The sequence below is a fragment of the Podarcis bocagei genome (assembly GCF_964188305.1).
Source record: "Podarcis bocagei genome assembly, chromosome: 2".
In the NCBI taxonomy this organism is placed as follows: Eukaryota; Metazoa; Chordata; class Lepidosauria; order Squamata; family Lacertidae; genus Podarcis; species Podarcis bocagei.
This window is the reverse complement of record NC_138126.1, coordinates 52,499,867-52,523,887: the sequence shown is the minus strand read 5'-3', so window position 1 is coordinate 52,523,887 and position 24,021 is coordinate 52,499,867. Positions and strand designations below refer to the sequence as shown.

The 24,021-nt window shown below is 42.7% G+C and overlaps 1 protein-coding gene across 1 annotated transcript in view; it reads left to right on the top strand.

The window, feature by feature from the left end:
• FBLN2 (fibulin 2) overlaps nt 1-24,021 on the top strand; it is a 127,290-nt gene that overhangs the window by 47,616 nt on the left and 55,653 nt on the right. The window contains 2 exon segments of the mRNA XM_081175932.1: nt 20,742-20,853; nt 23,674-23,803. Of these exon segments, the coding sequence (XP_081032058.1) occupies nt 20,742-20,853; nt 23,674-23,803 (242 nt within the window).

Below are 24,021 nucleotides of genomic sequence, written 5' to 3'. Positions count from 1 at the left end.
GCTTACTTGTTTCTGTCTGATGGGTCACTGGGGCAAAACGCCTGGCTAACAGCTTGTGGCTAAGTCTTGTAGTTAAGTTTAGCCAGCAGTACAACCTTGGGAGGTTGTGGACTCTCCTTCCTTGGAGGTCTTTAAGCAGAGGTTGGATGCCCACCTGTCATGGATGCTTTAGCTGAGATTCCTGCATTGCAGGGGCTTGGACTAGATGACCATTGAGGTCCCTTCCAATTCTATGAGTCTACACAAAGTAAATAGACCTCATCCTTAAACCAGGGAAATCTAGACTCTCAAACTAATCATAGCTAACTATGAAATCTGTAATATAATAATAATAAAATAATATTGATATGATGTAGGAATAACTTGCTCTGGATTTCAGAGCAAAGGGACTCCTTTATGGCAAAAATGTGTACTATGTACATTTTGTAACCATCTGGTTTACATAAACTACATTGGATCCAAGGACTTTTTCTTGAGACATGTCAAAATAAAGATTTTTTTATAAATGATTTGGCTTAGCTTTTGGTGCCTCATGTTAAGCTGGCAAAGGTGGGAATGTTTGTGTCATAATGAATATTCTCGGTTTTATCCAACTACAGTGGTACTTCGGCTTACAGACTCTTCAGGTTACAGACGCTTCAGGTTACAGACTCCACTAACCCAGAAATAGTACCTCGGGTTAAGAACTTTGCTTCAGGATGAGAACAGAAATCACACGGTGGCAGTGCAATGGCAGCGGGAGGCCCCATTAGCTAAAGTGGTGTCTCAGGTTAAGAACAGTTTCAGGTTAAGAACGGACCTCCAGAACGAATTAAGTTCTTAACCTGAGTTACCACTGTATGTCCTACACAGAGGAGACCCGTTGAGATTAACAAACCTGTTAGCTATGCCCAATAACTTCAAGGGGTCTACTCTGAGTAGGACCAGCATTGGGTACAACCCACAGTGATTCCAAGGCTTTGGGGACAAAGCAGGCTAGAACTCTTGCCACTGATTGATTTTTTTGAAAGGAGGAATAATACAAATACAAAAACTCAAAGCAAAAGCAAACAAGGAAAGCAAAAAAGCAATTCAACAAGCAGTTAAATGACCCACTTTGGGGTAAGAGAAGGGAACAGTAGCCGCTAAGCATGTTGCTTCAGTTACTGTGTCCAATCTCTTTTCCAGCAATGACTACATCACAAAGAACCAACTTACCTGCATTTCAATTTCCCTCCTCAAAACTTGTTCCCATTCTGAAGTCATATACGATACTGTTTTAAAACAACAACCTCTGCTTTTGTCACCATTGGCTATTGCTGCCATTGTTACGTGGGCAAAACCATTTTGTGTGGGGAATGACTTTGGCAAGCACAACATAATTACTCTCTCCTCCTCCTCCTCATGTGTGTTGCCCTTCCCAATCTGCTCCAGGTTTCCCCATAACTCCCCACAGCAGACTTGGGGGTGATGTAGGGTGGCGTGCAAGGGGGAAGAGAGAGGGGGGAAGTCCTGCTGCAGTCACCAAAGTTGAAAACCAGTTGCTGGAAAGCACAGGAGGGGAGAGGGCTCTTGCGTTCGAATCCTGCTTGCAGGTTTCCCACAGGCATCTGGTTGGCTACTGTGAGAACAGGATTACCAGTGGCTTGATCCAGCAGGCTCTTCTTATGTTCTTAAGGTTGGATTCGGTTACTACTAGATTTCTGTTTTTATCTGTTTTTTTATGGTACAATGATACCTTGGTTCTCAAACTTACTCCATTCCAGGAGTCCGTTTGACTCCCGAAACCATTCAAAAACCAAGATGCGGCTTCTGATGGGCTGCAGGAGCTTTCTGAACTCAAGCAGAAGCCACATCGGATGTTCAGCTTCTGAAAAACGTTCGCAAACCTTACTTCCAGGTTTGCGGCGTTCGGGAGCCGATTTGTTCAACAACTAAGCCATTCTGGAACCAAGGCTCTGTTATCATTTACATTTTTCTACCCTACTTAGACGTTTGAAGCAGTTTTGAAATACTTTTGAAATAAATAAAAATTGTTTTATCTTGTTTTCTGGTATCAGCTGGAGCTGTTTCCTTTCCCTTTCTTTGACACTGTACATCTGCTCTCTTCCTCGCGGTGCATTGTAGTTTGGCTTGAGTGGGTTGACTTGTGGAAAGCTGATCAATGGGTGGCAGCAGAATTGTGGCAAGGCTGGATGGTGTTTCGATCTCTTCTAATTCTGCGATATATTCTAACTCTGTGATATATTTGTACAGGCGGGGTGGGGGGAGCATGAAAAAGATGGCAAGGATTATATGAAAGAGCCTTGGGAATTGGACAGGATTATCTTCATAGTCATTCCACTTGAAGCCACTTGGAGCTGTCATTCTGTTAGCATTGCTTCTGAGAGAGAGAGAAATCTAGCACATTATTGGTTTCCTAGGACAGTCACTTCTCATACACACTAATTGGGTCTGAACTGACAGTGACTGACCAGGAAAATGAACTGGGGGTGGGGAGTGATGGAAATGTTAGTCATTAGGAAATGGATCAGAAATAAAACTGCTACCGTCATAATGCTTTTATACAAATCTCTGCATTTATTCCACCTGGAATAATGTGTACAGCATTTCAGAAATGGGGAAAGGGCAGAAGAGAGCAACCAAAATAATTGGGGGGCAGGAGCTACTTGAGGAAAGGTTGTAATGTTTGAAGCTTTCTAGCTTAGGAGAAAAGCAAGTAAAGAGGGAACAAAATAGAGGTGTATAAAATTATGTGTGGTGTCATGGAAACTGATGGGGATAAGTTTTTCTTCTCTCATACTCTTAGGCCCCAGAAGGCAGCAATGCTTCTGAATTCAGTGCCTCATGTTCCCTTACTGCTACAGTGCCTCCCAAATGTCACAACTTCCATTCCACATTGAGGACTCAGCTATAGAGCTGTAAATAAAACATTTTAAGTGTGCTGCAAAGTGTATTATACCAATGTGGCACTAGATGGCGATTGTGAGCTATGGCAAATTCAATATATTTTTCAAAACTTTTTTAAAAAGCATTTTCACAGTGTTTTTTTATATGTGTGTAGATTTGATCCCAGACTCTGGTGCGCTAAACATCAACTGTTTAAATAATTTTAATGTTTTTCCACAAATAGTAAATTTGAGACTAAACTGTAAAGCAGAGATCCATTTTTTATGTTAAGTATGTTCCCAAGTGTTGTTTTATGTCTTGCAGACTATGGTTGGGGTTTTGGAATTCTTGATATGGCTGATCCTCAGGCTAATTTGTCATTTGAAGTGGTTACCATCAATTGCTTGCCTCTTGTGGGGAATACAATTTTAAAATATCCTCCTCTTCATGTGGCCAAAAAAATGAATCATTAGGTTATTGTATTACTTCAGATGTCTGGTATTTATTATGCATACAATCAAGGAACAAAGGGTCTGAGAGTCTACCAAGATTCCCTTTGCAATATTTACCTAGAAACTTGATTGACCAGTGCAATCTTATACACACCCACTTAGGAATAAGTTCCACTGAGTTCAATAGGGCTTACTACTATGCAAGTGGATATAGAATTGCAGCCTTAGATGTATTTCTTTAGTACAGAACTGTAGCTCTACAGATGTTCCTAGACTGCAGTTCCATTATCCCCGACTGTTGACCCTGCTGATGGAGTCCAAAAACATCTGGAGAGCCACCAGTTTCCTATCCCTTCTTTACTTGCTTTGATGTACAACTATGATCCACATTTCTCTAGATAACTATCTGGTACCTTATTTCTTTACCCATTTCTGCAAATTAAGGGCAGAATTCCCCCAAAGATAAACACCTGAAGGTGTCACGGATTTCAAATGGAGAAAGTTCAGCAGCAACTGTCCTGCTGTAAATAATTAGTGCTTAAAAGAGCTTAAGTTTTGGATGAGTAAGGTCTCTAATATCTATCCTTACTTTTTAGCAGATTGCTGCAAGAAAGCTCCACTGTTATTAAAGTCTGGCAAAACTTCCCTAATGAGCAATTAACAGGGCACCACTTGAAGGAGTTCTCCTGGCACCACTTTTCGAGAACAGCAAGTTAGCCCTAGCATACTACTGAGTATACAGAACAAAATATTGCAGCTAGACTGGAGACTGGGAGTGGCCACTGAAACCATACAACACCAGTCCTGAAAGACCTACATTGGCTCCCAGTACATTTCCAAGCACAATTAAAGTGTTGGTGCTGACCTTTAAAGCCCTAAACAATGTCTCCACCCCCATCATTCAGCCCGGACACTGAGGTCCAGCTCCGAGGGCCTTCTGGCATTTCCCTTGCTGCGAAAAGTGAGGTTACAGGGAACCAGGCAGAGGGCCTTCTTGGTAGTGGTGCCCGCCCTGTGGAACACCTTTCCATCAGATGTCAAGGAAATAAACAACTAGCTGACTTTTAGAAGACATCTGAAGGCAGCCCTGTTTAGGGAAGTATTTAATGTTTGATCGTGTTTTTAATATTCTGTTGGGAGCCACCCAGAGTGGATGGGAAAACCCAGCCAGATGGGTGGGGTATAAATAAATGATGGTGATAATGATGCTTCACCAAATTTCCCTGCGAGAAATGGTTTCTCAGGAGTGAGGCCCACTATTAGGAGCTGGAGCAGCGTTGGCTTCACAGATGAGGTGGGATGAAGCAGCTTCCTCATGCGGTGAGCACCCCACCTGTCCTGCCTTCTCTGCTGCTGTGGAGAGGCGGCGTTGGTATTGGTGCTGATTTCTGGCGAGATCTCATGAGATCCTGCTTGGAATCTGCCACCTCTGCTTTGCACCACTGCCATGCGGCCTTGATAAGGGATGATGGCAGGGCAGGGCAGCACTTCCTGTTTGGTCTCAAGAGGTGAAATGGGAACTGCCGCCCCTGAGTGCGAGCAGCACAGCTTTTTCTTTTTCTTTTTTAAAGTGTTCATTTTGTTTTGTTTTCTGCTGTTGCTGCAAGCAGCTACAGCGGCAACTGTGTTGGCAGCCTGCCAATTTGCTTCTTTGCAACGCACTGCTACATTGTAAGGGAAAAGCAGCAGTTCGCCACAAAACATGATGGTGGATATCTAGTGAAAACACAAAAAGTGGCCTCCTTTTGCTAGGGTTGGGGGATGAGAAAAAGAAACCACTGAGAAATGTGTTTTCTAAAGTGACTTGTACGTATTCAGCCAAGTCCTGCTCGGAGTAGAACCACTGAAATTCATGAACTGTTCTGAATAGGACTAGCATTGCATGCCAGCCTGACTTCCACAATCTCTTTGCATTAGTATATGTAAGTCGTTGCCGTCAGTTATCCCTCCACATGTTTTTAGTTCTTGATGTGTAGAGCTGGAACATAAATAAACATTCCTTAGTGTGGTTCCTCTTCAATTTTGCCCCCATGCCTTTAGACACAATCCGCTTACTGGTTGGGGGCATAGCTGTCAACCTTCCCTTTTTTGCAGGAAATTCCCTTATTCCAGCGCCGTTTCCCACTGCTTCCTGCTGCTATCCCGGATTGTTAGATAGACTGTCCCTGGGACAGGTGAGGCTGCTTATCACTTATTTTCAAATCTGAAAGTTGACAGCTATGGTTGGGGGCAATCCTTTTCTAAGAAATGAAGGCAAGGACCATATATCCAGCTGCAAATATTTGGGACATGACCCAGCCAAAGTTGAGAACATTTAATTCCCAATACTTCCTAATGGATAGTAACAGTGCAGTCATATCCATATCTACTCGGAAGTAACTGCCATTGAACTCATTGAACTCGCAGGTAATTGGTTACAGCAGGGGTCGCCAACATGGTGCCTTCTAAAGGTTGCTTAGCTACAACTCTCAACACCAATGGCATTGCTGAATGGGGCTGATGGGAGTTGTAGTCCAAAGCAACTGAAATGTGCCACCTTAGCTATCCCTTGGGTATAGAATTGCAACATTGAGCATCTCCATCACTTTCTCCCATTGAAATCAATAGGACTTAATGGGTCCTTGATTGTGATTTGATTGTGTCCTTTACTGTCCACTTTTTAATCCTTCCAGCAGTGTCTAAAAAGGGCATGAATTGATCATTCTGAGAATGCATTAGTTTTTAATAATGTGGAAATTACTATTTTGTAGGGGGAAATACTTATGCAGCACCGATTTATTTTATTTTAATGACTTGAGGTCTGCTACTGAGCATCATGTCACACTGTGTGTTGTGGTGGCCCTGCTCCCGAAATGTAAACAATGTTAGAATCAGTGCTTTGGAGGCAAGATGTTACATGCCAGAAATGTTACTATTTTGCACAATTTATCTGACAGCTCCCCTGGATGATTATATTTTACCAGGCATTGCCCACACAGTTTGTATCTTTGCAGTCATAAGTATGAAAAAACTTTCAAAAGCTGAGATTCTGTGTCTAGTACCTCATTCGGTGGAGGGTTTTGTTATGAAATCACAGCATATACACTGGGTATTTTTAGGGATATGTTCTTGAACTGCAAATTACATATATGGAGCGATTCCAGTTTATTTTTGCAAAGTGTACTGTAGGGAAAGTAGTCGTTATTTTGGAAGAAAACATATTTATGACTTAGCCAGACATCTTTGCTATATCCCACATGTTTTAAATATGTCCAAAAACAAACTTCCCCCCTTTAAAATTCCTGCATCCCTTCTTAAGTATGAGCAAACCACTTCAAGATAATTTTTAAAATAATACAAAAGATTTGGTGCATTAAAAAAAATCTTGGCCAATTCACATGAAATAAAGTAACTGGTTTTATGGTGACTTCATCATGCATTATAATAAGTTGTGGTGAAATTGCAGTGGTGAAATAACTTTGTGGGTATGATACATGCTATGAATGCAGATGGCTTCAGGCTAGATGATCTGGTGACCTGCATGGACTTATGGGGCAGCTCAGGCTCCCTTGTGCCCCTGAGAAGAGGGAAGCGGTGGTGTTATCTCTGAAGATAGCCCCCAAACTGGGTGCTCTAGCCAGTGGCGTAGTGTGTGGGGGTGCAGGGGGGCCGGCCGCACCGGGCGCAACATCTGGGGGGGGGCGCTCGCACTCGCAGCTCTCTGCCCCTACCTGGCTCACTCACTCTCTCTCAGTTAGGGAGCGCAAATTACTTGCCTTGCCCCGGGTGCTGACAACCCACGCTATGCCACTGGCTCTAGCATTTTAGCTCTAGAGATCAGGAGGGAGGAGTTCTGGCATGTAAGTGACCACAAGAGTCACCTTTGTAAAATTTGGAAGCAGCTCCTTCTGTTTGCAACCCACTTTATGTCATTCTGATTCAAATTGTTCAATCAGAGCTCTCTCTTCTCTTCTGAAAAACAAAACAAAAAAACCTGCTAGAATTTGATGCAGATGGCAGGTGTGGTTGTCTCTCCTGTGGTACCAATTTGAATAAATTATTGTGGGGGCCCAGGAATGTCCCACCCAGCATAATCAATCACATGACGTGGTACACACACACCATTTGAATGGCAGTGCCCATCAACTTTGGGGGGCTCAGCCCCCACAAATGCTTTATTGGGGGGGGGTGAAGCCCCCATGGCCCCTAGGAGTTGGCTCCCATGGTCTCTCCTCTGGGGATGAAGCCTGAAAGATAGGTGGAGTGGTTCTGCTGCAATACCAGACTTTACCATTTGGGGGTTGGAAAACAGAAATCATGTTCCCTCCTCTAGTTTTTTGTGGGTGGGGGACAACCGCATGAAGACTGGGGGCAAGCTGAAGGTGCTCCTGGATAAGAAACCTTCCGAAAATCAAGTCAAAGAGTGGCGCAGAAGCTATCATGCTTAGGTGATTAAAACTGGAAAAGTCAGTTTTTCTTGCACAATCATGCAAAGTTCATGACTGAATATAAAGATAACATTTATGACTATGGTTCTTATAGTTCCTGGTGATTTCCTCGGCTTGCTCATAACATAAGCAGACAGTCATTTCAGATGATATTTCCCAGTCATCCTACAAACACATACAAAAGTATTTCAATATTGGGAGGCAGGGGAATGTTGACTAATCCCATCTCTCTCGACCACCTCTCTCACAATGAATTTTAACAGCAATTATAGCTCCAAGTGCAGACATTTCCTAGGGACTTCAGAGCTGGCCAAGTTTAATGGATCAAGGCATAGCTTTGGACTATCAACTTTTTCCTTAATCCAGGAAATACCTTGGACCGCAATCTTAATTGCTGACATTCTTCTGCAAGCTCTGATTATGACAGCTAATAAAGTGACAAAAGTAGGAAGCCATAAGGAGCAACGGTGCTTGACCTTTTGTAAATGCTATGTTTACTTGGCCCAGAACATAGTAAGCAGACACCATCATCTGTAATTGTAAAGATGGTTCTACAGACTGGTAGATGTCTATCCTCAGCCTTTGGGCTTGTGTCCCTTCCCCCACCCCCAAAAAGAGGTTTTGACATCTTCATGTCTATTGAGAATCTGAAGCATTTCCTTCCTATTAATAGCCAGTGGCCTCTGGCCAAACACCCTGTCAAAACCTCTCTTATCTAGAAGGAACTGGGCTTTTGAGGTGTTTGGGATTTGAAAGAAAATGCTCAACTCACAACACCACATTATCTTGCCTTTGGCTCTGGCTCTCATCAGTGCAGATCATGACAGCTGAGATAGGGCGCCCAAATTGCAACCCACAGATCCTGCCCACACCTTGGCTATTTTCAAGGCAGCAAGAAAAGATGCTACACTTTCTGCCATATCCCTTCACATGCTCTGCTTGTTCATCTACATTGATGCCCTAAGGCATTCTGGGCAGATAAAGGTGGCAGGACGTGGCAGCCTTGGATGGTGATTTGCAGTGTATACCTGCACCTCAACTAAAATCAGGTTAAAGGCAGATGAGAAGGGATAAAATGGATGTTGACAACTGGTATCAGTCCTGGTGAGCCTACCTGGCCTCATGCGCCCCAGCATTTGGCAGCCATGATGACTGCTGGTGATGGCCCTGCTCTGAGCCCTGTTGTCTTGATGCAAAGCAACTTCCAGCACCATGCTGAGAGGCAGAAGGAGAGCAGATCTAAGCAATGTAGTGGTGCTGTCCTAAGTAATGCAGCCTCTGAAGTTGCAATCCACTGGAGTAGGTGACTGAGCCTTGCCCAGTTGCCAAGGGAAAGTGAGGGCTCCTAGCCTGAACTTCTTCCACTGTGCTGCCTAGCATGGCCAGCCTCAAACATTTTGCTGCCCAAGAAAAAAGTTTGAGGTGATTATTATTATTATTATTATTATTATTATTATTATTATTATTATATTTAAAAAATCTAAGTGGTGTACAAAAAAGAAGCAACAACAGATAACTTAAAACAAAATATTACAAAAGTACACAACATTTTGATTTCACCCCCTGAGGCACATTCCACTATCTCTCAAGACAGATGGATGCCAACAACAGAAGCCTGCAGCCAATGGATGCCATCTGTTGGCTGCAGAGACAGCTAACTCATAACTGCTGCCTCCTATGTTGTTTTTGCTGCATTAACTGCACTGAAGTGACCTCTCTGAGTCACAAGCTTTTGGGTAGTGTGTATGGAGGTCCTGGGTTGCCCAGACAATAAGACCCCACTTTTGGTCTCCCTGTTGTGTTCCAAAGGAAAGCAGAGCAATACATTTGGCACCAGCTTGGCTGCAGGTGTTGGCAGAAGAAGGCGTACAAGGAGCCACCCAACCTTCTTAGGGACAGCACTCCAGACTTGTGTACCGTTTACTCCTTAGCCTTTTCTTCTCTAGAAGATGGACAGGTACAGATTTTTTCCCTTGGGGTTTCATCCTGAAGCCTTTCTCATGAATGAACATAGCTGCAAGGTAGTGTAGGTTTAGGATCAGAGTTTCCTTCTCCCAGGTCGATGAGCCCCATCTGCCCTCATTTTTCTATACAGAGTGTGCAGTAAGCACTGCTCAATCATATATATATACTCTGTGTTCAGGTAGGTAGCAGTGTTGGTCTGATGCAGTCAATATATTGTCCAGTAGCACCTATATAGTAGCACTTATGTTGTCCAAACATCACCCTGGGTAGAAAACACTTTAATGTTTGGGAAAATCCAATCATATGGCAACTCATGTTGGAAGTGTGGATTTTGGTGAATATCCTTAAAAATAGCTCAAAAACTTCATTAGTTGTGGGGTTTTTTTTGTTTTTTGAGATTTTGCAAACACACGCACACACCGTTGACCAAAGAAAGCTCAACAACTTTTGTGTCCAGATTTCACTTTTTTGCCAGCCAGCTTCCTTATTCAAAACAGTCAGATCCAAAAGCCTGCTGGAATAAAAAAGTATCCATCTGCAGTGGAAGGACAACAAGGAGTGAGCCAATCTAACATCTCTAGGGAGGGAGTTCCAAAGTCTGAGAGCAGCCACCAAGAAGACCCTCTCCCACATCCCCATCAAGTGTGCCTTTGAGGATGCTGGAACCAAGAGAAGGGCCTCTTATTTTCCTGGCACCACTGTAGGTATTGTGTGAAGTAGTAATGTATGCATTAAGCTACCAAGTTGAGGCACTGAGCATGAAGACAGGATGTAATTTATTTGAATAGAACTTTCAAGTTTGAAGGATCTTTGAGTATCAAAAGAGAGCCTTTACCTTTTCTCCATGAAAACCTGGAGCTAATAAATTATGCTTTCATGGAAACGTTATAGATTAAGCATGCTAAATTAGTTGACCTCTGTCTCAGATGGTTCAAGGTTCAAAGTAGGAGGATTATCCTACACTCTGGCCAGAGGGAATATTAACTTGCCTGTTCATTTGCATTAGGAGCAAAGTCAACCAAATCATTCAGGCTTATGGTTATGTGCATATGCTCATGGGGTGAGGAGATAGCTCTATTTATCTGCTTTTTCTAGTTGTCTTTTTTTCAGACTAACTGGATTTTTAACCTGAGAAATCAAGCCAAAGAACATTTATGCAGCAAAGTGTGAGCTATGAACAAAGAGAGCATTATTGGAATCATATCAAAGACCCAAATTTTAAAAAAATTAAAAATGAACAAGCAATTTATGAAAGCATGACTTTGGAAGCAGATATGGCAATAGCTTTAGAAGGAAAAATAAATTTTAAAACAAACCATTTCTTTATATAAGATATCTTATAGATAATTTTGTATACGTGAGCAGAGGTGCTCTCAGGACAGAGAAATTCCTTGCCTGCCTTAGTAATGCAAGTTATGTGATTCAGAAATATGAGACACTGTTCACAATGTTGTCCTTACAGTTTAAGGTATGGGTAGGCAAACTAAGGCCCAGGAGCCAGATCTGGCCTAATTCCCTTCTAAATCCGGCCCACGGACGGTCCAGGAACCAGCGTGTTTTTACATGAGTAGAACGTGTGCTTTTATTTAAAATGCATCTCTGGGTTATTTGTGGGGCATAGGAATTCATTCTCCCCCCACCCCCCACAAAAAATATAGTCGGGCCCCCCACAAGGTCTGAGGGACAGTGAACCAGCCCCCTGCTGAAAAGGTTTGCTTACTTCTGGTTTAAGGCAATGAACTTGTATATCTCTGTTATGCAAGCCTTAGAGGACACACAAGGCAAGAAGTTAGACAAGAACTTTATTGTCACTAATAAAGAAAAATAGATAGTAATGGGAAACTCTTGACTCCACCCAGAAACAGCCACCTAATGTCCATTATTACACTTTCCACACAATATAGTTTCCTTCACAATTCAATCTATTATTATTTGAAATCAAATAATTATTCCATATTCACAGTGGGTTCAATGGAATGATGGTATTGTTATTAGTGTTTCAATATTGTTTTATTCTTGTGTTTTGACCATCTTTGTCATATCAACCACAGTATGTATGTCTGTCTGTTTGTGTGTGGATATATATGCACTAATGCAAGACTGAGGAACAAGTTTGTGTTACCATCATTCCAATTCATGTTAGAAACATTGTAATTATTCTGGGTGTAATTATTTTTGACTAAGTGATACACAAAGTTGATCCACTGAAATCAGATACAGTATATAAATATAGGTACAGTATATTTAGAAAAATTCCAGGACTATGACAGGTTCATAATCAAATAAATTGTCAGAACCTGATAATTTTAGTTTCTTGGTTCTGCATATAAATATTTAGTTTGAAATGCCTGAAAGTGTGTGTCTCTATGTGTGTATGTATACAGTATGTAGGTCAAATCCACTTTACCTGATTCTGTTTCAGAACCTCCATTTGATTGCATGGAGGCTGACATGAGACATAATACAGATAAAAACTATGAGTTGGCAAGGATACTAACAGCCTCAGTTCACTAATGCAACTGTCTTACTGTCCTTGAATTTTTTGTCTAGATAGAAAAAGTAGATCTGTATTAGTAGTCCATATATTTCAGGAGAGGCGACTCATAACTGATCTAGACACTAATGTGATCTAGACATCTGTTCCAAAAAGGATGCAGGCCACTTCAAGCAGAGCAGGATCTGGGATAGCCCCTAGCAGGTGCACCAACTCTAGGGGGTGGAGGTGTCTTCGGCCCCCTTAATTTTTGTTGGAAGCGGCAGGGCCTCCTCAGTGCAGAGGGAGCAGAGGAGGCCAAGTGTGGCGCTCAATGCAGCACAGTTTCAGTGGCCGGCTGCTCCAGAGCGCTCAGCCTTCAGAAAATGTGATGTCACATATGTGAGCTGCGTGCAGGGCCCCTCAATTTTGGAGGCAACTTGACCCTTTGTGTTAACTCCCAGGAGCAATGGAATTAGCTTTGGTAAGGGTCTGAGCTTAACTGAGCAATTAACGTGGTAACTAGGCAGCTTTCATTATCATCATGTTCTCTGCTACTTGTTAGAGCTTACGAAGGAGGGAGGGCAAGAAGATGATGAGAAACTGGAGAATTTGATTCTTTGACTGACGTCTGAATTCCTGGGTTTGGGGAACAGCCAAGTGATGAATCCTCTGACTCTGGTCTCCTGCGTAGTGCTCTTCCTTAGACTGCATCTGAGGCCAGCTTGAAGTTGTAGGATTCTTGAGGCAAGGACCCAGTAATCCACCTCCAAATTTGACTGAGTCATCTGGTGTCCGCTAGATTATACCTTATAGAATACATGTTCCATAGCACAGGTCTTTCTTTAATTCCAATATCAAATACACACTGTGGTGGTAGAAGGGCTGCAGTTTTATATTTTCACAATATGTACTAGCAAATGAGAAATTTCCTGTAATTTAGATGCTGTTTCTGACACTGAGATTTATAAGTTTCCTACAAAAAAATTCCTCCTGAACGTCAAACCTTCCTGCAAAAGTTCATATTACCACAAATTATCTGTAATTTGTGTGAAATCAGAATTCATCTGGCCGCTTCATTTGCAAACACTGCCCAGCCAAATCAAGCAAAGATGTTAAAACCATATATATATATATATATATATATATATATATATATATATATATGCAGGTTTTGGTGTTTTCGGGTATCTTCCCGTGTAAGAGTTGGGGTGTCTAGGCGACGTTTCGACGAGGTCTCACTCGTCATCTTCAGGCTGGTGCTTTCGGCTTCTTGTTACTAGAACAGAGCAGGATCTCAGTGTTTGAGTTCCTATAAATACTGTTGAGGGGGTGTGGTGTATAGCCTCCAACGTTCTGGGCAGAGAGGAAGTTCCCAGGTTATTGTGCCTTTTCTTCTTTTGTTCATTAATTACTTGAGGGATATCTTGAGTGATTTCTTGAGTGATATTCTGAGTACCACTTAGGAGGGTCATTAGGTGTGGATTAGTTGCTAAAGCTTTCGTGTCTTGACCTCTTGAGCTTGTGAAGAGTTTTTCTGAGTTTTTCTGAGAAGAGTTTTTCTGAGAAGATGGCTGTACTGCACTTAGTTGTGCTCTGGCTTGGCTTCGTGTATAGGGGCGAGCTGTGGTTTTGTGCCCTGTGCCAGCCAGATCTGTGTAGGGATTGCAGGGGGGTGCAGCATCCGGAGGTGCCACTATGGTTTGGCTACTGGATGGTATCTGTAATTTATCTGTGGAGAGGGTCTGGGTTTGGGTCTGGTGTGGTTGATTGGAGATGGCGTTCTGTGTGCCTCTGGTTCTGGTGTCGGTTTTTGTGGGGAGGGCTAATTTCCAGATGTCTGGCAGGCGGGACGTGTCGTCACGCTTGTTCATGTTGTGAGGGTGTTTCTCTATCTCGATGGCTTCCATGATTATTCTCTTGTGGTGATGTTCCATGTTAAAGAGCAATTTGGAATCTGCAAAATTAATTTCGTGTCCTGTTTCTTTCATGTGTTGGTAAAGAGAGGAAGTTTTTTCTTCTTTTTTGACGGCATTCTTGTGTTCTGCGATACGTGCATTTATTCGTCTGTTTGTTTGTCCAATGTACGTGGCTGGGCAGACTTTGCAGGGTATTTCATAGACCCCTTGGTTTTCTAACTGGATTTTATCTTTTGGGTTTCTGAGGATATTGGCTATTTTTTGGTTGGTGCAAAAGGCTGTTTTGATATTGTGTTTATGGAGGATTTTGCTAATTTTATCTGTGGTGCCCTTGATATAAGGAAGGAGGGCCATGCCATTGTTTTCTTCTGTGTCTTGGTTTTTGGGGGGTGTTTCTTTTTGGATTAGCTTCGTAACCCTGTTTTGCTGGTATCCGTTGGCGATTAACACATTTGAGAGATTCTGTAACTCAGTTGTCAAGTGGTCTTCGTCAGCCAGGCGTTTGGTTCTGGAGATGAGAGTCTTGGCTACGGAGTTTATTTGTGCAGGGTGGTGGTGTGATTGTGCATGTAAGTAGCGGTTGGTGTGTGTTTTTTTCCGGTAGATAGTGTGTCCTAGGGAGCCATCAGGTTTTTTGTAGATTAGGACGTCAAGGAAGGGAAGTTGGTTGTTGGCTTCTATTTCCATAGTGAATTGTATTTTGGGGTGTAGGCTGTTGAGATGTGTGAGGAAGCTATCTAGTTTTTCCTTCCCGTGTGGCCAAATTACAAAGGTGTCGTCAACATATCTGAGCCAAAGTTTGGGTTTGTGTTCTGACTTGTCTAAAGCATTGGTTTCAAAGTGTTCCATGTACAGATTTGCGATGACCGGTGAGAGGGGTGATCCCATAGGTGCTCCTTCTATCTGTTTGTATCTTTGTCCATTGTGGATGAAGTACGTGTTGGTTAGGCAGTGGTTGGTCAGGTCCAGGATGTATTCGGGGGGATTGTATTTGTTTTGAATGGCTGTCAAGGCTTCATTAATGGGCACTTGTGTGAAGAGAGATACAACATCGAAGCTCACAAGTAGGTCATCGGGATGTAGGTCTGGCAGGCGGGACGTGTCGTCACGCTTGTTCATGTTGTGAGGGTGTTTCTCTATCTCGATGGCTTCCATGATTATTCTCTTGTGGTGATGTTCCATGTTAAAGAGCAATTTGGAATCTGCAAAATTAATTTCGTGTCCTGTTTCTTTCATGTGTTGGTAAAGAGAGGAAGTTTTTTCTTCTTTTTTGACGGCATTCTTGTGTTCTGCGATACGTGCATTTATTCGTCTGTTTGTTTGTCCAATGTACGTGGCTGGGCAGACTTTGCAGGGTATTTCATAGACCCCTTGGTTTTCTAACTGGATTTTATCTTTTGGGTTTCTGAGGATATTGGCTATTTTTTGGTTGGTGCAAAAGGCTGTTTTGATATTGTGTTTATGGAGGATTTTGCTAATTTTATCTGTGGTGCCCTTGATATAAGGAAGGAGGGCCATGCCATTGTTTTCTTCTGTGTCTTGGTTTTTGGGGGGTGTTTCTTTTTGGATTAGCTTCGTAACCCTGTTTTGCTGGTATCCGTTGGCGATTAACACATTTGAGAGATTCTGTAACTCAGTTGTCAAGTGGTCTTCGTCAGCCAGGCGTTTGGTTCTGGAAACCATATATATATGGTTTCCAGAACCATATATATAAGCATATATATATGCTTTCGTAGATTTTCACGGGTACAGGAATGCAGGTTTTGGTGTTTTCGGGTATCTTCCCGTGTAAGAGTTGGGGTGTCTAGGCGACGTTTCGACGAGGTCTCACTCGTCATCTTCAGGCTGGTGCTTTCGGCTTCTTGTTACTAGAACAGAGCAGGATCTCAGTGTTTGAGTTCCTATAAATACTGTTGAGGGGGTGTGGTGTATAGCCTCCAACGTTCTGGGCAGAGAGGAAGTTCCCAGGTTATTGTGCCTTTTCTTCTTTTGTTCATTAATTACTTGAGGGATATCTTGAGTGATTTCTTGAGTGATATTCTGAGTACCACTTAGGAGGGTCATTAGGTGTGGATTAGTTGCTAAAGCTTTCGTGTCTTGACCTCTTGAGCTTGTGAAGAGTTTTTCTGAGTTTTTCTGAGAAGAGTTTTTCTGAGAAGATGGCTGTACTGCACTTAGTTGTGCTCTGGCTTGGCTTCGTGTATAGGGGCGAGCTGTGGTTTTGTGCCCTGTGCCAGCCAGATCTGTGTAGGGATTGCAGGGGGGTGCAGCATCCGGAGGTGCCACTATGGTTTGGCTACTGGATGGTATCTGTAATTTATCTGTGGAGAGGGTCTGGGTTTGGGTCTGGTGTGGTTGATTGGAGATGGCGTTCTGTGTGCCTCTGGTTCTGGTGTCGGTTTTTGTGGGGAGGGCTAATTTCCAGATGTCTGGCAGGCGGGACGTGTCGTCACGCTTGTTCATGTTGTGAGGGTGTTTCTCTATCTCGATGGCTTCCATGATTATTCTCTTGTGGTGATGTTCCATGTTAAAGAGCAATTTGGAATCTGCAAAATTAATTTCGTGTCCTGTTTCTTTCATGTGTTGGTAAAGAGAGGAAGTTTTTTCTTCTTTTTTGACGGCATTCTTGTGTTCTGCGATACGTGCATTTATTCGTCTGTTTGTTTGTCCAATGTACGTGGCTGGGCAGACTTTGCAGGGTATTTCATAGACCCCTTGGTTTTCTAACTGGATTTTATCTTTTGGGTTTCTGAGGATATTGGCTATTTTTTGGTTGGTGCAAAAGGCTGTTTTGATATTGTGTTTATGGAGGATTTTGCTAATTTTATCTGTGGTGCCCTTCATATAAGGAAGGAGGGCCATGCCATTGTTTTCTTCTGTGTCTTGGTTTTTGGGGGGTGTTTCTTTTTGGATTAGCTTCGTAACCCTGTTTTGCTGGTATCCGTTGGCGATTAACACATTTGAGAGATTCTGTAACTCAGTTGTCAAGTGGTCTTCGTCAGCCAGGCGTTTGGTTCTGGATAAATGCACGTATCGCAGAACACAAGAATGCCGTCAAAAAAGAAGAAAAAACTTCCTCTCTTTACCAACACATGAAAGAAACAGGACACGAAATTAATTTTGCAGATTCCAAATTGCTCTTTAACATGGAACATCACCACAAGAGAATAATCATGGAAGCCATCGAGATAGAGAAACACCCTCACAACATGAACAAGCGTGACGACACGTCCCGCCTGCCAGACATCTGGAAATTAGCCCTCCCCACAAAAACCGACACCAGAACCAGAGGCACACAGAACGCCATCTCCAATCAACCACACCAGACCCAAACCCAGACCCTCTCCACAGATAAATTACAGATACCATCCAGTAGCCAAACCATAGTGGCACCTCCGGATGCTGCACCCCCCTGCAACCCCTACACAGATCTGGCTGGCACAGGGCACAAAACCACAGCTCGCCCCTATACACGAAGCCAAGCCAGAGCACAACTAAGTGCAGTACAGCCATCTTCTCAGAAAAACTCTTCTCAGAAAAACTCAGAAAAACTCTTCACAAGCTCAAGAGGTCAAGACACGAAAGCTTTAGCAACTAATCCACACCTAATGACCCTCCTAAGTGGTACTCAGAATATCACTCAAGAAATCACTCAAGATATCCCTCAAGTAATTAATGAACAAAAGAAGAAAAGGCACAATAACCTGGGAACTTCCTCTCTGCCCAGAACGTTGGAGGCTATACACCACACCCCCTCAACAGTATTTATAGGAACTCAAACACTGAGATCCTGCTCTGTTCTAGTAACAAGAAGCCGAAAGCACCAGCCTGAAGATGACGAGTGAGACCTCGTCGAAACGTCGCCTAGACACCCCAACTCTTACACGGGAAGATACCCGAAAACACCAAAACCTGCATATATATATATATATATATATATATATATATATATATATATATAGTTCCAACATCAGCAAGTATTTTTACTCTTCCATTATTTTCACTGTGATAGCTGATCTGTGAGTCCCTTTTGGATATTCCTGCAGAAAAAAGTTCAAAGGGCATGTAGGACCAAACATTTTCTATAATTGCCTATGTGCTTGCAACCTACACTTGAGATAGAGGCTGAAAAAATACCATATTGCCCCCAAAGAGCAATAGTGGACAGGCGGAGTCCCCCCAACCCCAGGTGACCCCCGAGCAGAATAATGACTCAAGACAATGTGCTATGGGATTAAAATTGGCCACAACTTTATTCAGATGTAGGGAGACCTTGGCTCAGGCATTGGGCGTTTACCCTTCCCAGTCCCCAGCCTGGGAGACATCAGGGTTGGCTCCCAGTACATTTCTGAGCCCAATTCAAAGTGTTGGTGCTGACCCTGAAAGCCCTAAACGGCCTCAGCCCAGTATACCTGAGGGAGCGTCTCCACCCGCATCGTTCAGCCTGGACACTGAGGTCCAGCTCCGAGGGCCTTCTGGTGGTTCCATCACCTTGAGAAGTGATGGAACCAGGCAGAGGCTTGAGAAGTTAGGTTACAGGGAACCAGGCAGAGGGCCTTCATGGTAGCAGCGCCCACCCTGTGAAATACCCTCCCACCAGATGTCAAGGAAATAAACAACTATCTGACTTTTAGAAGACATCTGAAGGCAGCCTGGTTTAGGGAAGTTTTTAATGTTTGATGTTTTATCATTTTTTAATATTCTGTTGGGAGCTGCCCAGAGTGGCTGGGGAAACCCAGCCAAATGGGAGGGGTATAAATGATGACGATGACGATGATGATGATGAACTGACCCCTGGCCTCACCCCAGTGTGTATGCTTAGACAGACACCATTCCTTGGATCTACTAACCCTATTCCTGAAATCCTACAGTATGGGAAGCATGCTTCTTCTGCTTGCCTGGGCTATGAACATCATTCTGCCTCCACCCCCAACCCTGAGGTAACATCCAATTGTTTCCAGAAGCTGCACTGTGGACATCAGAAGAAACTGGTTTTCTTTCTTTCTTTTAGCTTGCGGAACAAGCTTTTACCTGTGAGAGTTTAAAAATACATGAACAATGAAAGCGGATAGTGTTCAGCCTGTCTGTCATATGCTTTGTTTGCTGACAGCACTGGATTCTTAAATGGTTCGCCAGCTGCATCTGTCTTGTAAATTGGGCTGGTAATTGAGTATGCCTAAAGCTACTGGCCACAAACCACTCATTTTGGAGTCATCCCATTGACCTTCTGTACTGAACCTGAGCACTGAGGGTCTCTCGACAAGCAAAGTTCAGCTTCTTTTTCTTGGAGGCCTTAAGGCCCTGAGGAGTCTGTTCTTCACTGAATACGGTCAATACTTGACTAATGATAATTCAATAAAAGACATGGCCTTTTAATGCAATTATTACTCACATGAATATTGATCAAAACCAGTAACATTTGTTAAATCCTTGCTAGATAGTTATTCCTCTTGTATGCTACATTGTTGCTTCTGCCTTCAGCAATATAGAAGATTAATCAAAATTGGTTTTATGTAGAAACACCACAATCAAACATGTATTTTGTGAGTGACACAACAAAAAGAAAATAATCCATATGGCCCCTAGGAAAGATAAAATACCAAATTCTGGAATTTAAGTTTCCAATGTGTATATGAGTTTTGGTCCCTTCTGGCATCTTAACTAACACTTGAAGAAAAATGCATTGCAGAACTGAAAGTGCATGTGGCACCTGTATACAAAATGTTGCAGAAATGTGTGGCAGACATCCATGCCCTTTTACAGGATACTCTATTCTACCCCCCCCCCCCACCTTGCTTTCCATTTCTCTCCCTTCCAATAATCAGCCAGCATTCTGTGACCACGGAGTATGCTCAGTCCCCATAGGGCTATTTTGGGCTTTTTAAAAAAAATCCCCTTAACGTTTTGGTACTTCTGAAAACCTTGGCATTCCCCTAAGCCTGCCGATACATCTACCTTGTCTGTGGAAGGTGTCATTTGGCTATATAAGGATCAATTATGAAGACAATGAGCTCACTGTATAGGATGGACGACAAGGTGGGTGAAGCTATTCATAGGTTATATGTTGTTAATAGTAAATATTCGGACAGGATCTGTATCCCTCAGCTGAAGCAGCTGTTCAAGAGAAGCTTGAAGGCTGCAATCCCATGTACACTTACCTGGCAGTAACTCCCATTGGACTCAGTTGGGCTTACTTCTAAGTAGACAGAAGTGTAAGAAGCAGTACAGTTGTACCTTGGTTTTCAAACAGCTTAGTTCTCGAACATTTTGGCTCCTGAATGCTGCAAACCCAGAAGTGACTGTTCTGGTTTGCGAACTACTTTTGGAAGCCGAACGTCCAACGGGGCTTCTGCGGCTTCCGATTGGCTGCAGGAGCTTCCTGCAGCCAATCAGAAGCTGTGCTTTGGTTTCTGAATGTTTTGGAAATCGGACAGACTTCCAGAACGGATTCCATTCGACTTCCAAGGTACGACTGTGCTGTAATTGTAAGCTTCTGCACAATGGAATTTTGACAGATATACCCAGGTGTGTCCCTTTGTACAAAATCAGGAGACCAGGTTGCAGAACTCATCCTAGCATACAAAAATCTGTTTTCCCACAGCGTATTTTATATAGTTGTATATCTGCTATTTTTCAGGTTCAACAAAAGATTTAATTGAAACTTGCTGTGCTGCTGGACAACAGTGGGCTATTGACAACAATGAATGCACAGAAATCCCTGTAAGTGGAGCTGATGGCGATATCTGCAGGTATGTAAACTAAAGTTAAGAAGCTGAAAAATTACAAGCAGCCTGCGTTTTATAATCTGACATATGATCCATGTTACACACATACAGGGATTATCCACTCTTACCATTTGCCCTGCTCTTTCAACCCAGAGCTCCATGCTTTAACACTCCATGTCCAAACGTGCCTTTTCTCTCTTTTTTGGCCCCAAGCTTTTCTCACAAAAACCCGTTCTTTAAAACTTAAATCAGACCAAACATCAGTTCAGGTTTTCTGCAGATTGACGTTTGTTCTGATTGAGCTATAAAGAGCTAGTTTTCACCAGGAAAGCTCTGGAGGGGTGCACCCTGTCACAGAGCTTTAAATTGTGGACCATGCCTGGAAAGTGCAGAAGAAAGATATGGATAAGCCCATCTGCGCACATGCTGCGTAAACTTACTGAAGTGTGGCAAGACGGCCTGACATATATATATGGAACATTTCTCTCCCAAAATATAGAGCCTTAATGAACTTGAACCTTTTAATATGCACATTCCTCCAATTACAGGAGAACAATTATTTTGGCTTATCGCAGATCATACGATGATTTTTTTTAATGCTATAGATGAATAAGATAAGGCCTTTAATTTTGCCTGATAAAAGTCAAGCTCCCTGCTGAGAATCTGTGCTAAGTGCAAAAGTCTGTTTCTCATAAACGGCACACATAAAGTGCACTATGCAAAGGACTGTGCATATGGAACTGAGTTAATGGGATGCTTACTTTCCGTCACTGCCACCTGAATCTGTTTCCCCAGCGTAATCTCACAGAATTTGATATGACCCATTTGCTAAGAAGTGCACTATTATAGTTACATAAAGGAATCAAGACCCTTGGTCTAAAATAGCAGGAATACTGCAATTAAGAAAATGTGAGCCAGTTTCTCTCTCATTTGTGGGGGGAAATGTCTAGCACAAATGGAAACTAAATAAATAAAGATCAAATTTTAAGTAAATGAGCTCCTTACAAAGGGATTTAGAATTTAATTAATGGGTCTTTCTTCTCATTCCATATGTAAATATCAGACTGAACTCCTGCTCAAAAAGATTATACTCATTTCACTGCAACTTTTTATAGCAAGTTTACAAATAACCAAAGTAGATCTGATACTGATGGAGTACAGGAGCTTAGCGAGGAGAAAAAAGTGCACTTGGTGATAGAAGCATGATATTTGGTATGTATTTATACAAAGAGGAGCGTGTCAAGGCTCCTCATTTTATGCTTTTATAGCAGCTGCACAATCCCACCTCTTATCATGGCCTGAGCATTGTACCAATGGAAGGTGTGGACTGGATGTATACTGAGCCAATAAATAAATATGTATAAATATGTATTATATGTATATTATATGTATAAATAAATATGTATACTGAGCCAATAAATAAATAATGAGAATGACTGAATCCATGTTTGCCATGGATGGAATGGTAATGCTTGTATCTGGCAGGATAATATAACATAGGAGCCAACCCCTAGGGGCCAAGGTCCCTTTGGCCCCCTGAATAAAATATTTGAGGGGGCTGGTCCTCCCCAAGGTTGATGAGCATTGCCATTCAAATAGTGTGTGTGCACTGTGTCGTGTGATCTATTACGTTGGGACATGGCTTACCTTCCCCCAATATTTTATTCAAGTTGGCACCCTGCAATATATAATATTTCTATGTTGATCAAGACCTGGAATGTATGTTCCTGCATAGGGACCATAGGAAAGTGCCTTATATTAAATCAGACTTGTTGGTCCATCAGGACCGAACTCTCCAGGATTTCAGAACAGGGACTTACTCACAAGTAAGCATCCAGTGGATTGCAGGGCATCTTGCAGAAACCCCCCCAGAGATGGACAGTACTAATAGTCATGTTGTTATGAATAATAATAATAATAATAATAATAATAATAATAATAATAATAATTTATTATTTATACCCTGCCCATCTGGCTGGGTTTCCCCAGCCACTCTGGGTGGCTTCCAAAAGAATATTAAAATACTGTGATACATCAAACATTAAAAGCTTCCCTAAACAGGACTGCTTTCAGATGTCTTCTAAAAGTCTGGTAGTTGTTGTTCTCTTTGACATCTGGTGGGAGGGCGTTCCACAGGGAGGGTGCCACTACTGAGAAGGATGCATTTTAAGGACATGGAGAAACTAATTTGAGACCCACCACTTGGCCCCTAGATCCTTCTGAATCATGGTTGCTAAAATCATGGTCAACTCTAGGCAGTTGGATCATGCAAGACCAAGATTGCATCAGTTGCTCTAGTTGCCAATGAATTCCCAAGCCAAATGTAAAGTGCTGGAGGGGCGGGGGGAATCTCCGGGTTTGGTCCTGCTGGGTGTGGTGAAGCAAACCACTGCAGTCGTCAGCATTGAACCAGCTGGCAAGCAGATGGTTTAAACCTGCTGGGTGCTGCATTGCCAGCACAAAGCAGCCCCTTGCAGCCAGCAGGATTGAGTGGAGAAGTGCAATCCTGTGGGAAACACGCTGGCGAAGCAGCCTGCAGGATTGATCCCTGTAGGACAACAGTGCCATGAACCTAGAGCTCCACTAACACCATTCCACAACCTTCCTGTTGTGGCAAACACAGTACTGCCCCTACACACACACACACACACACACACACTCCTTTGCCCCTGTTGACCTCTTGATTCAGCATTTTGAGCTGCAAAATAGTGATGCCAATGAAAGGGCAAGAAAACATGCAGAACATCTATTTGGCGTGTCCAGTGGTGTCAGTTCTTATTGAATAATGGCATTTGCAAGTAGAAACCTGCCTTTTGAGAGCATCATGTGTTTTATTTGTTGTAGAATTGCTCAGAAGCAGTGTTGTGTCTCGTATTTAAAGGAAAACAGCTGCATTGTTGGCATGATTGCTGCCAGAGAAGGTGAATTGTGTGGCCCGGATGAAAGTGAGACCTGCGGAGGATCGTTTTATAAGGCAAGGCACAATGCTGGAACCTTTGTGGCACCATTACTAATTCAAATCAGGTTAAGCTTTGGCACTTTTAAGGGTTTGGCATTTGTTCTCTCTCTCTCTCTCTCTCTCCTTAATTGCAAAGCATCATGGACCAGGAATGAAAATTTCACTTAGCTAAGCATTTTGACTGCTCATATTTATTTCTCTGCTTCAGCCAGATGCACAATCTTGAATTTCAG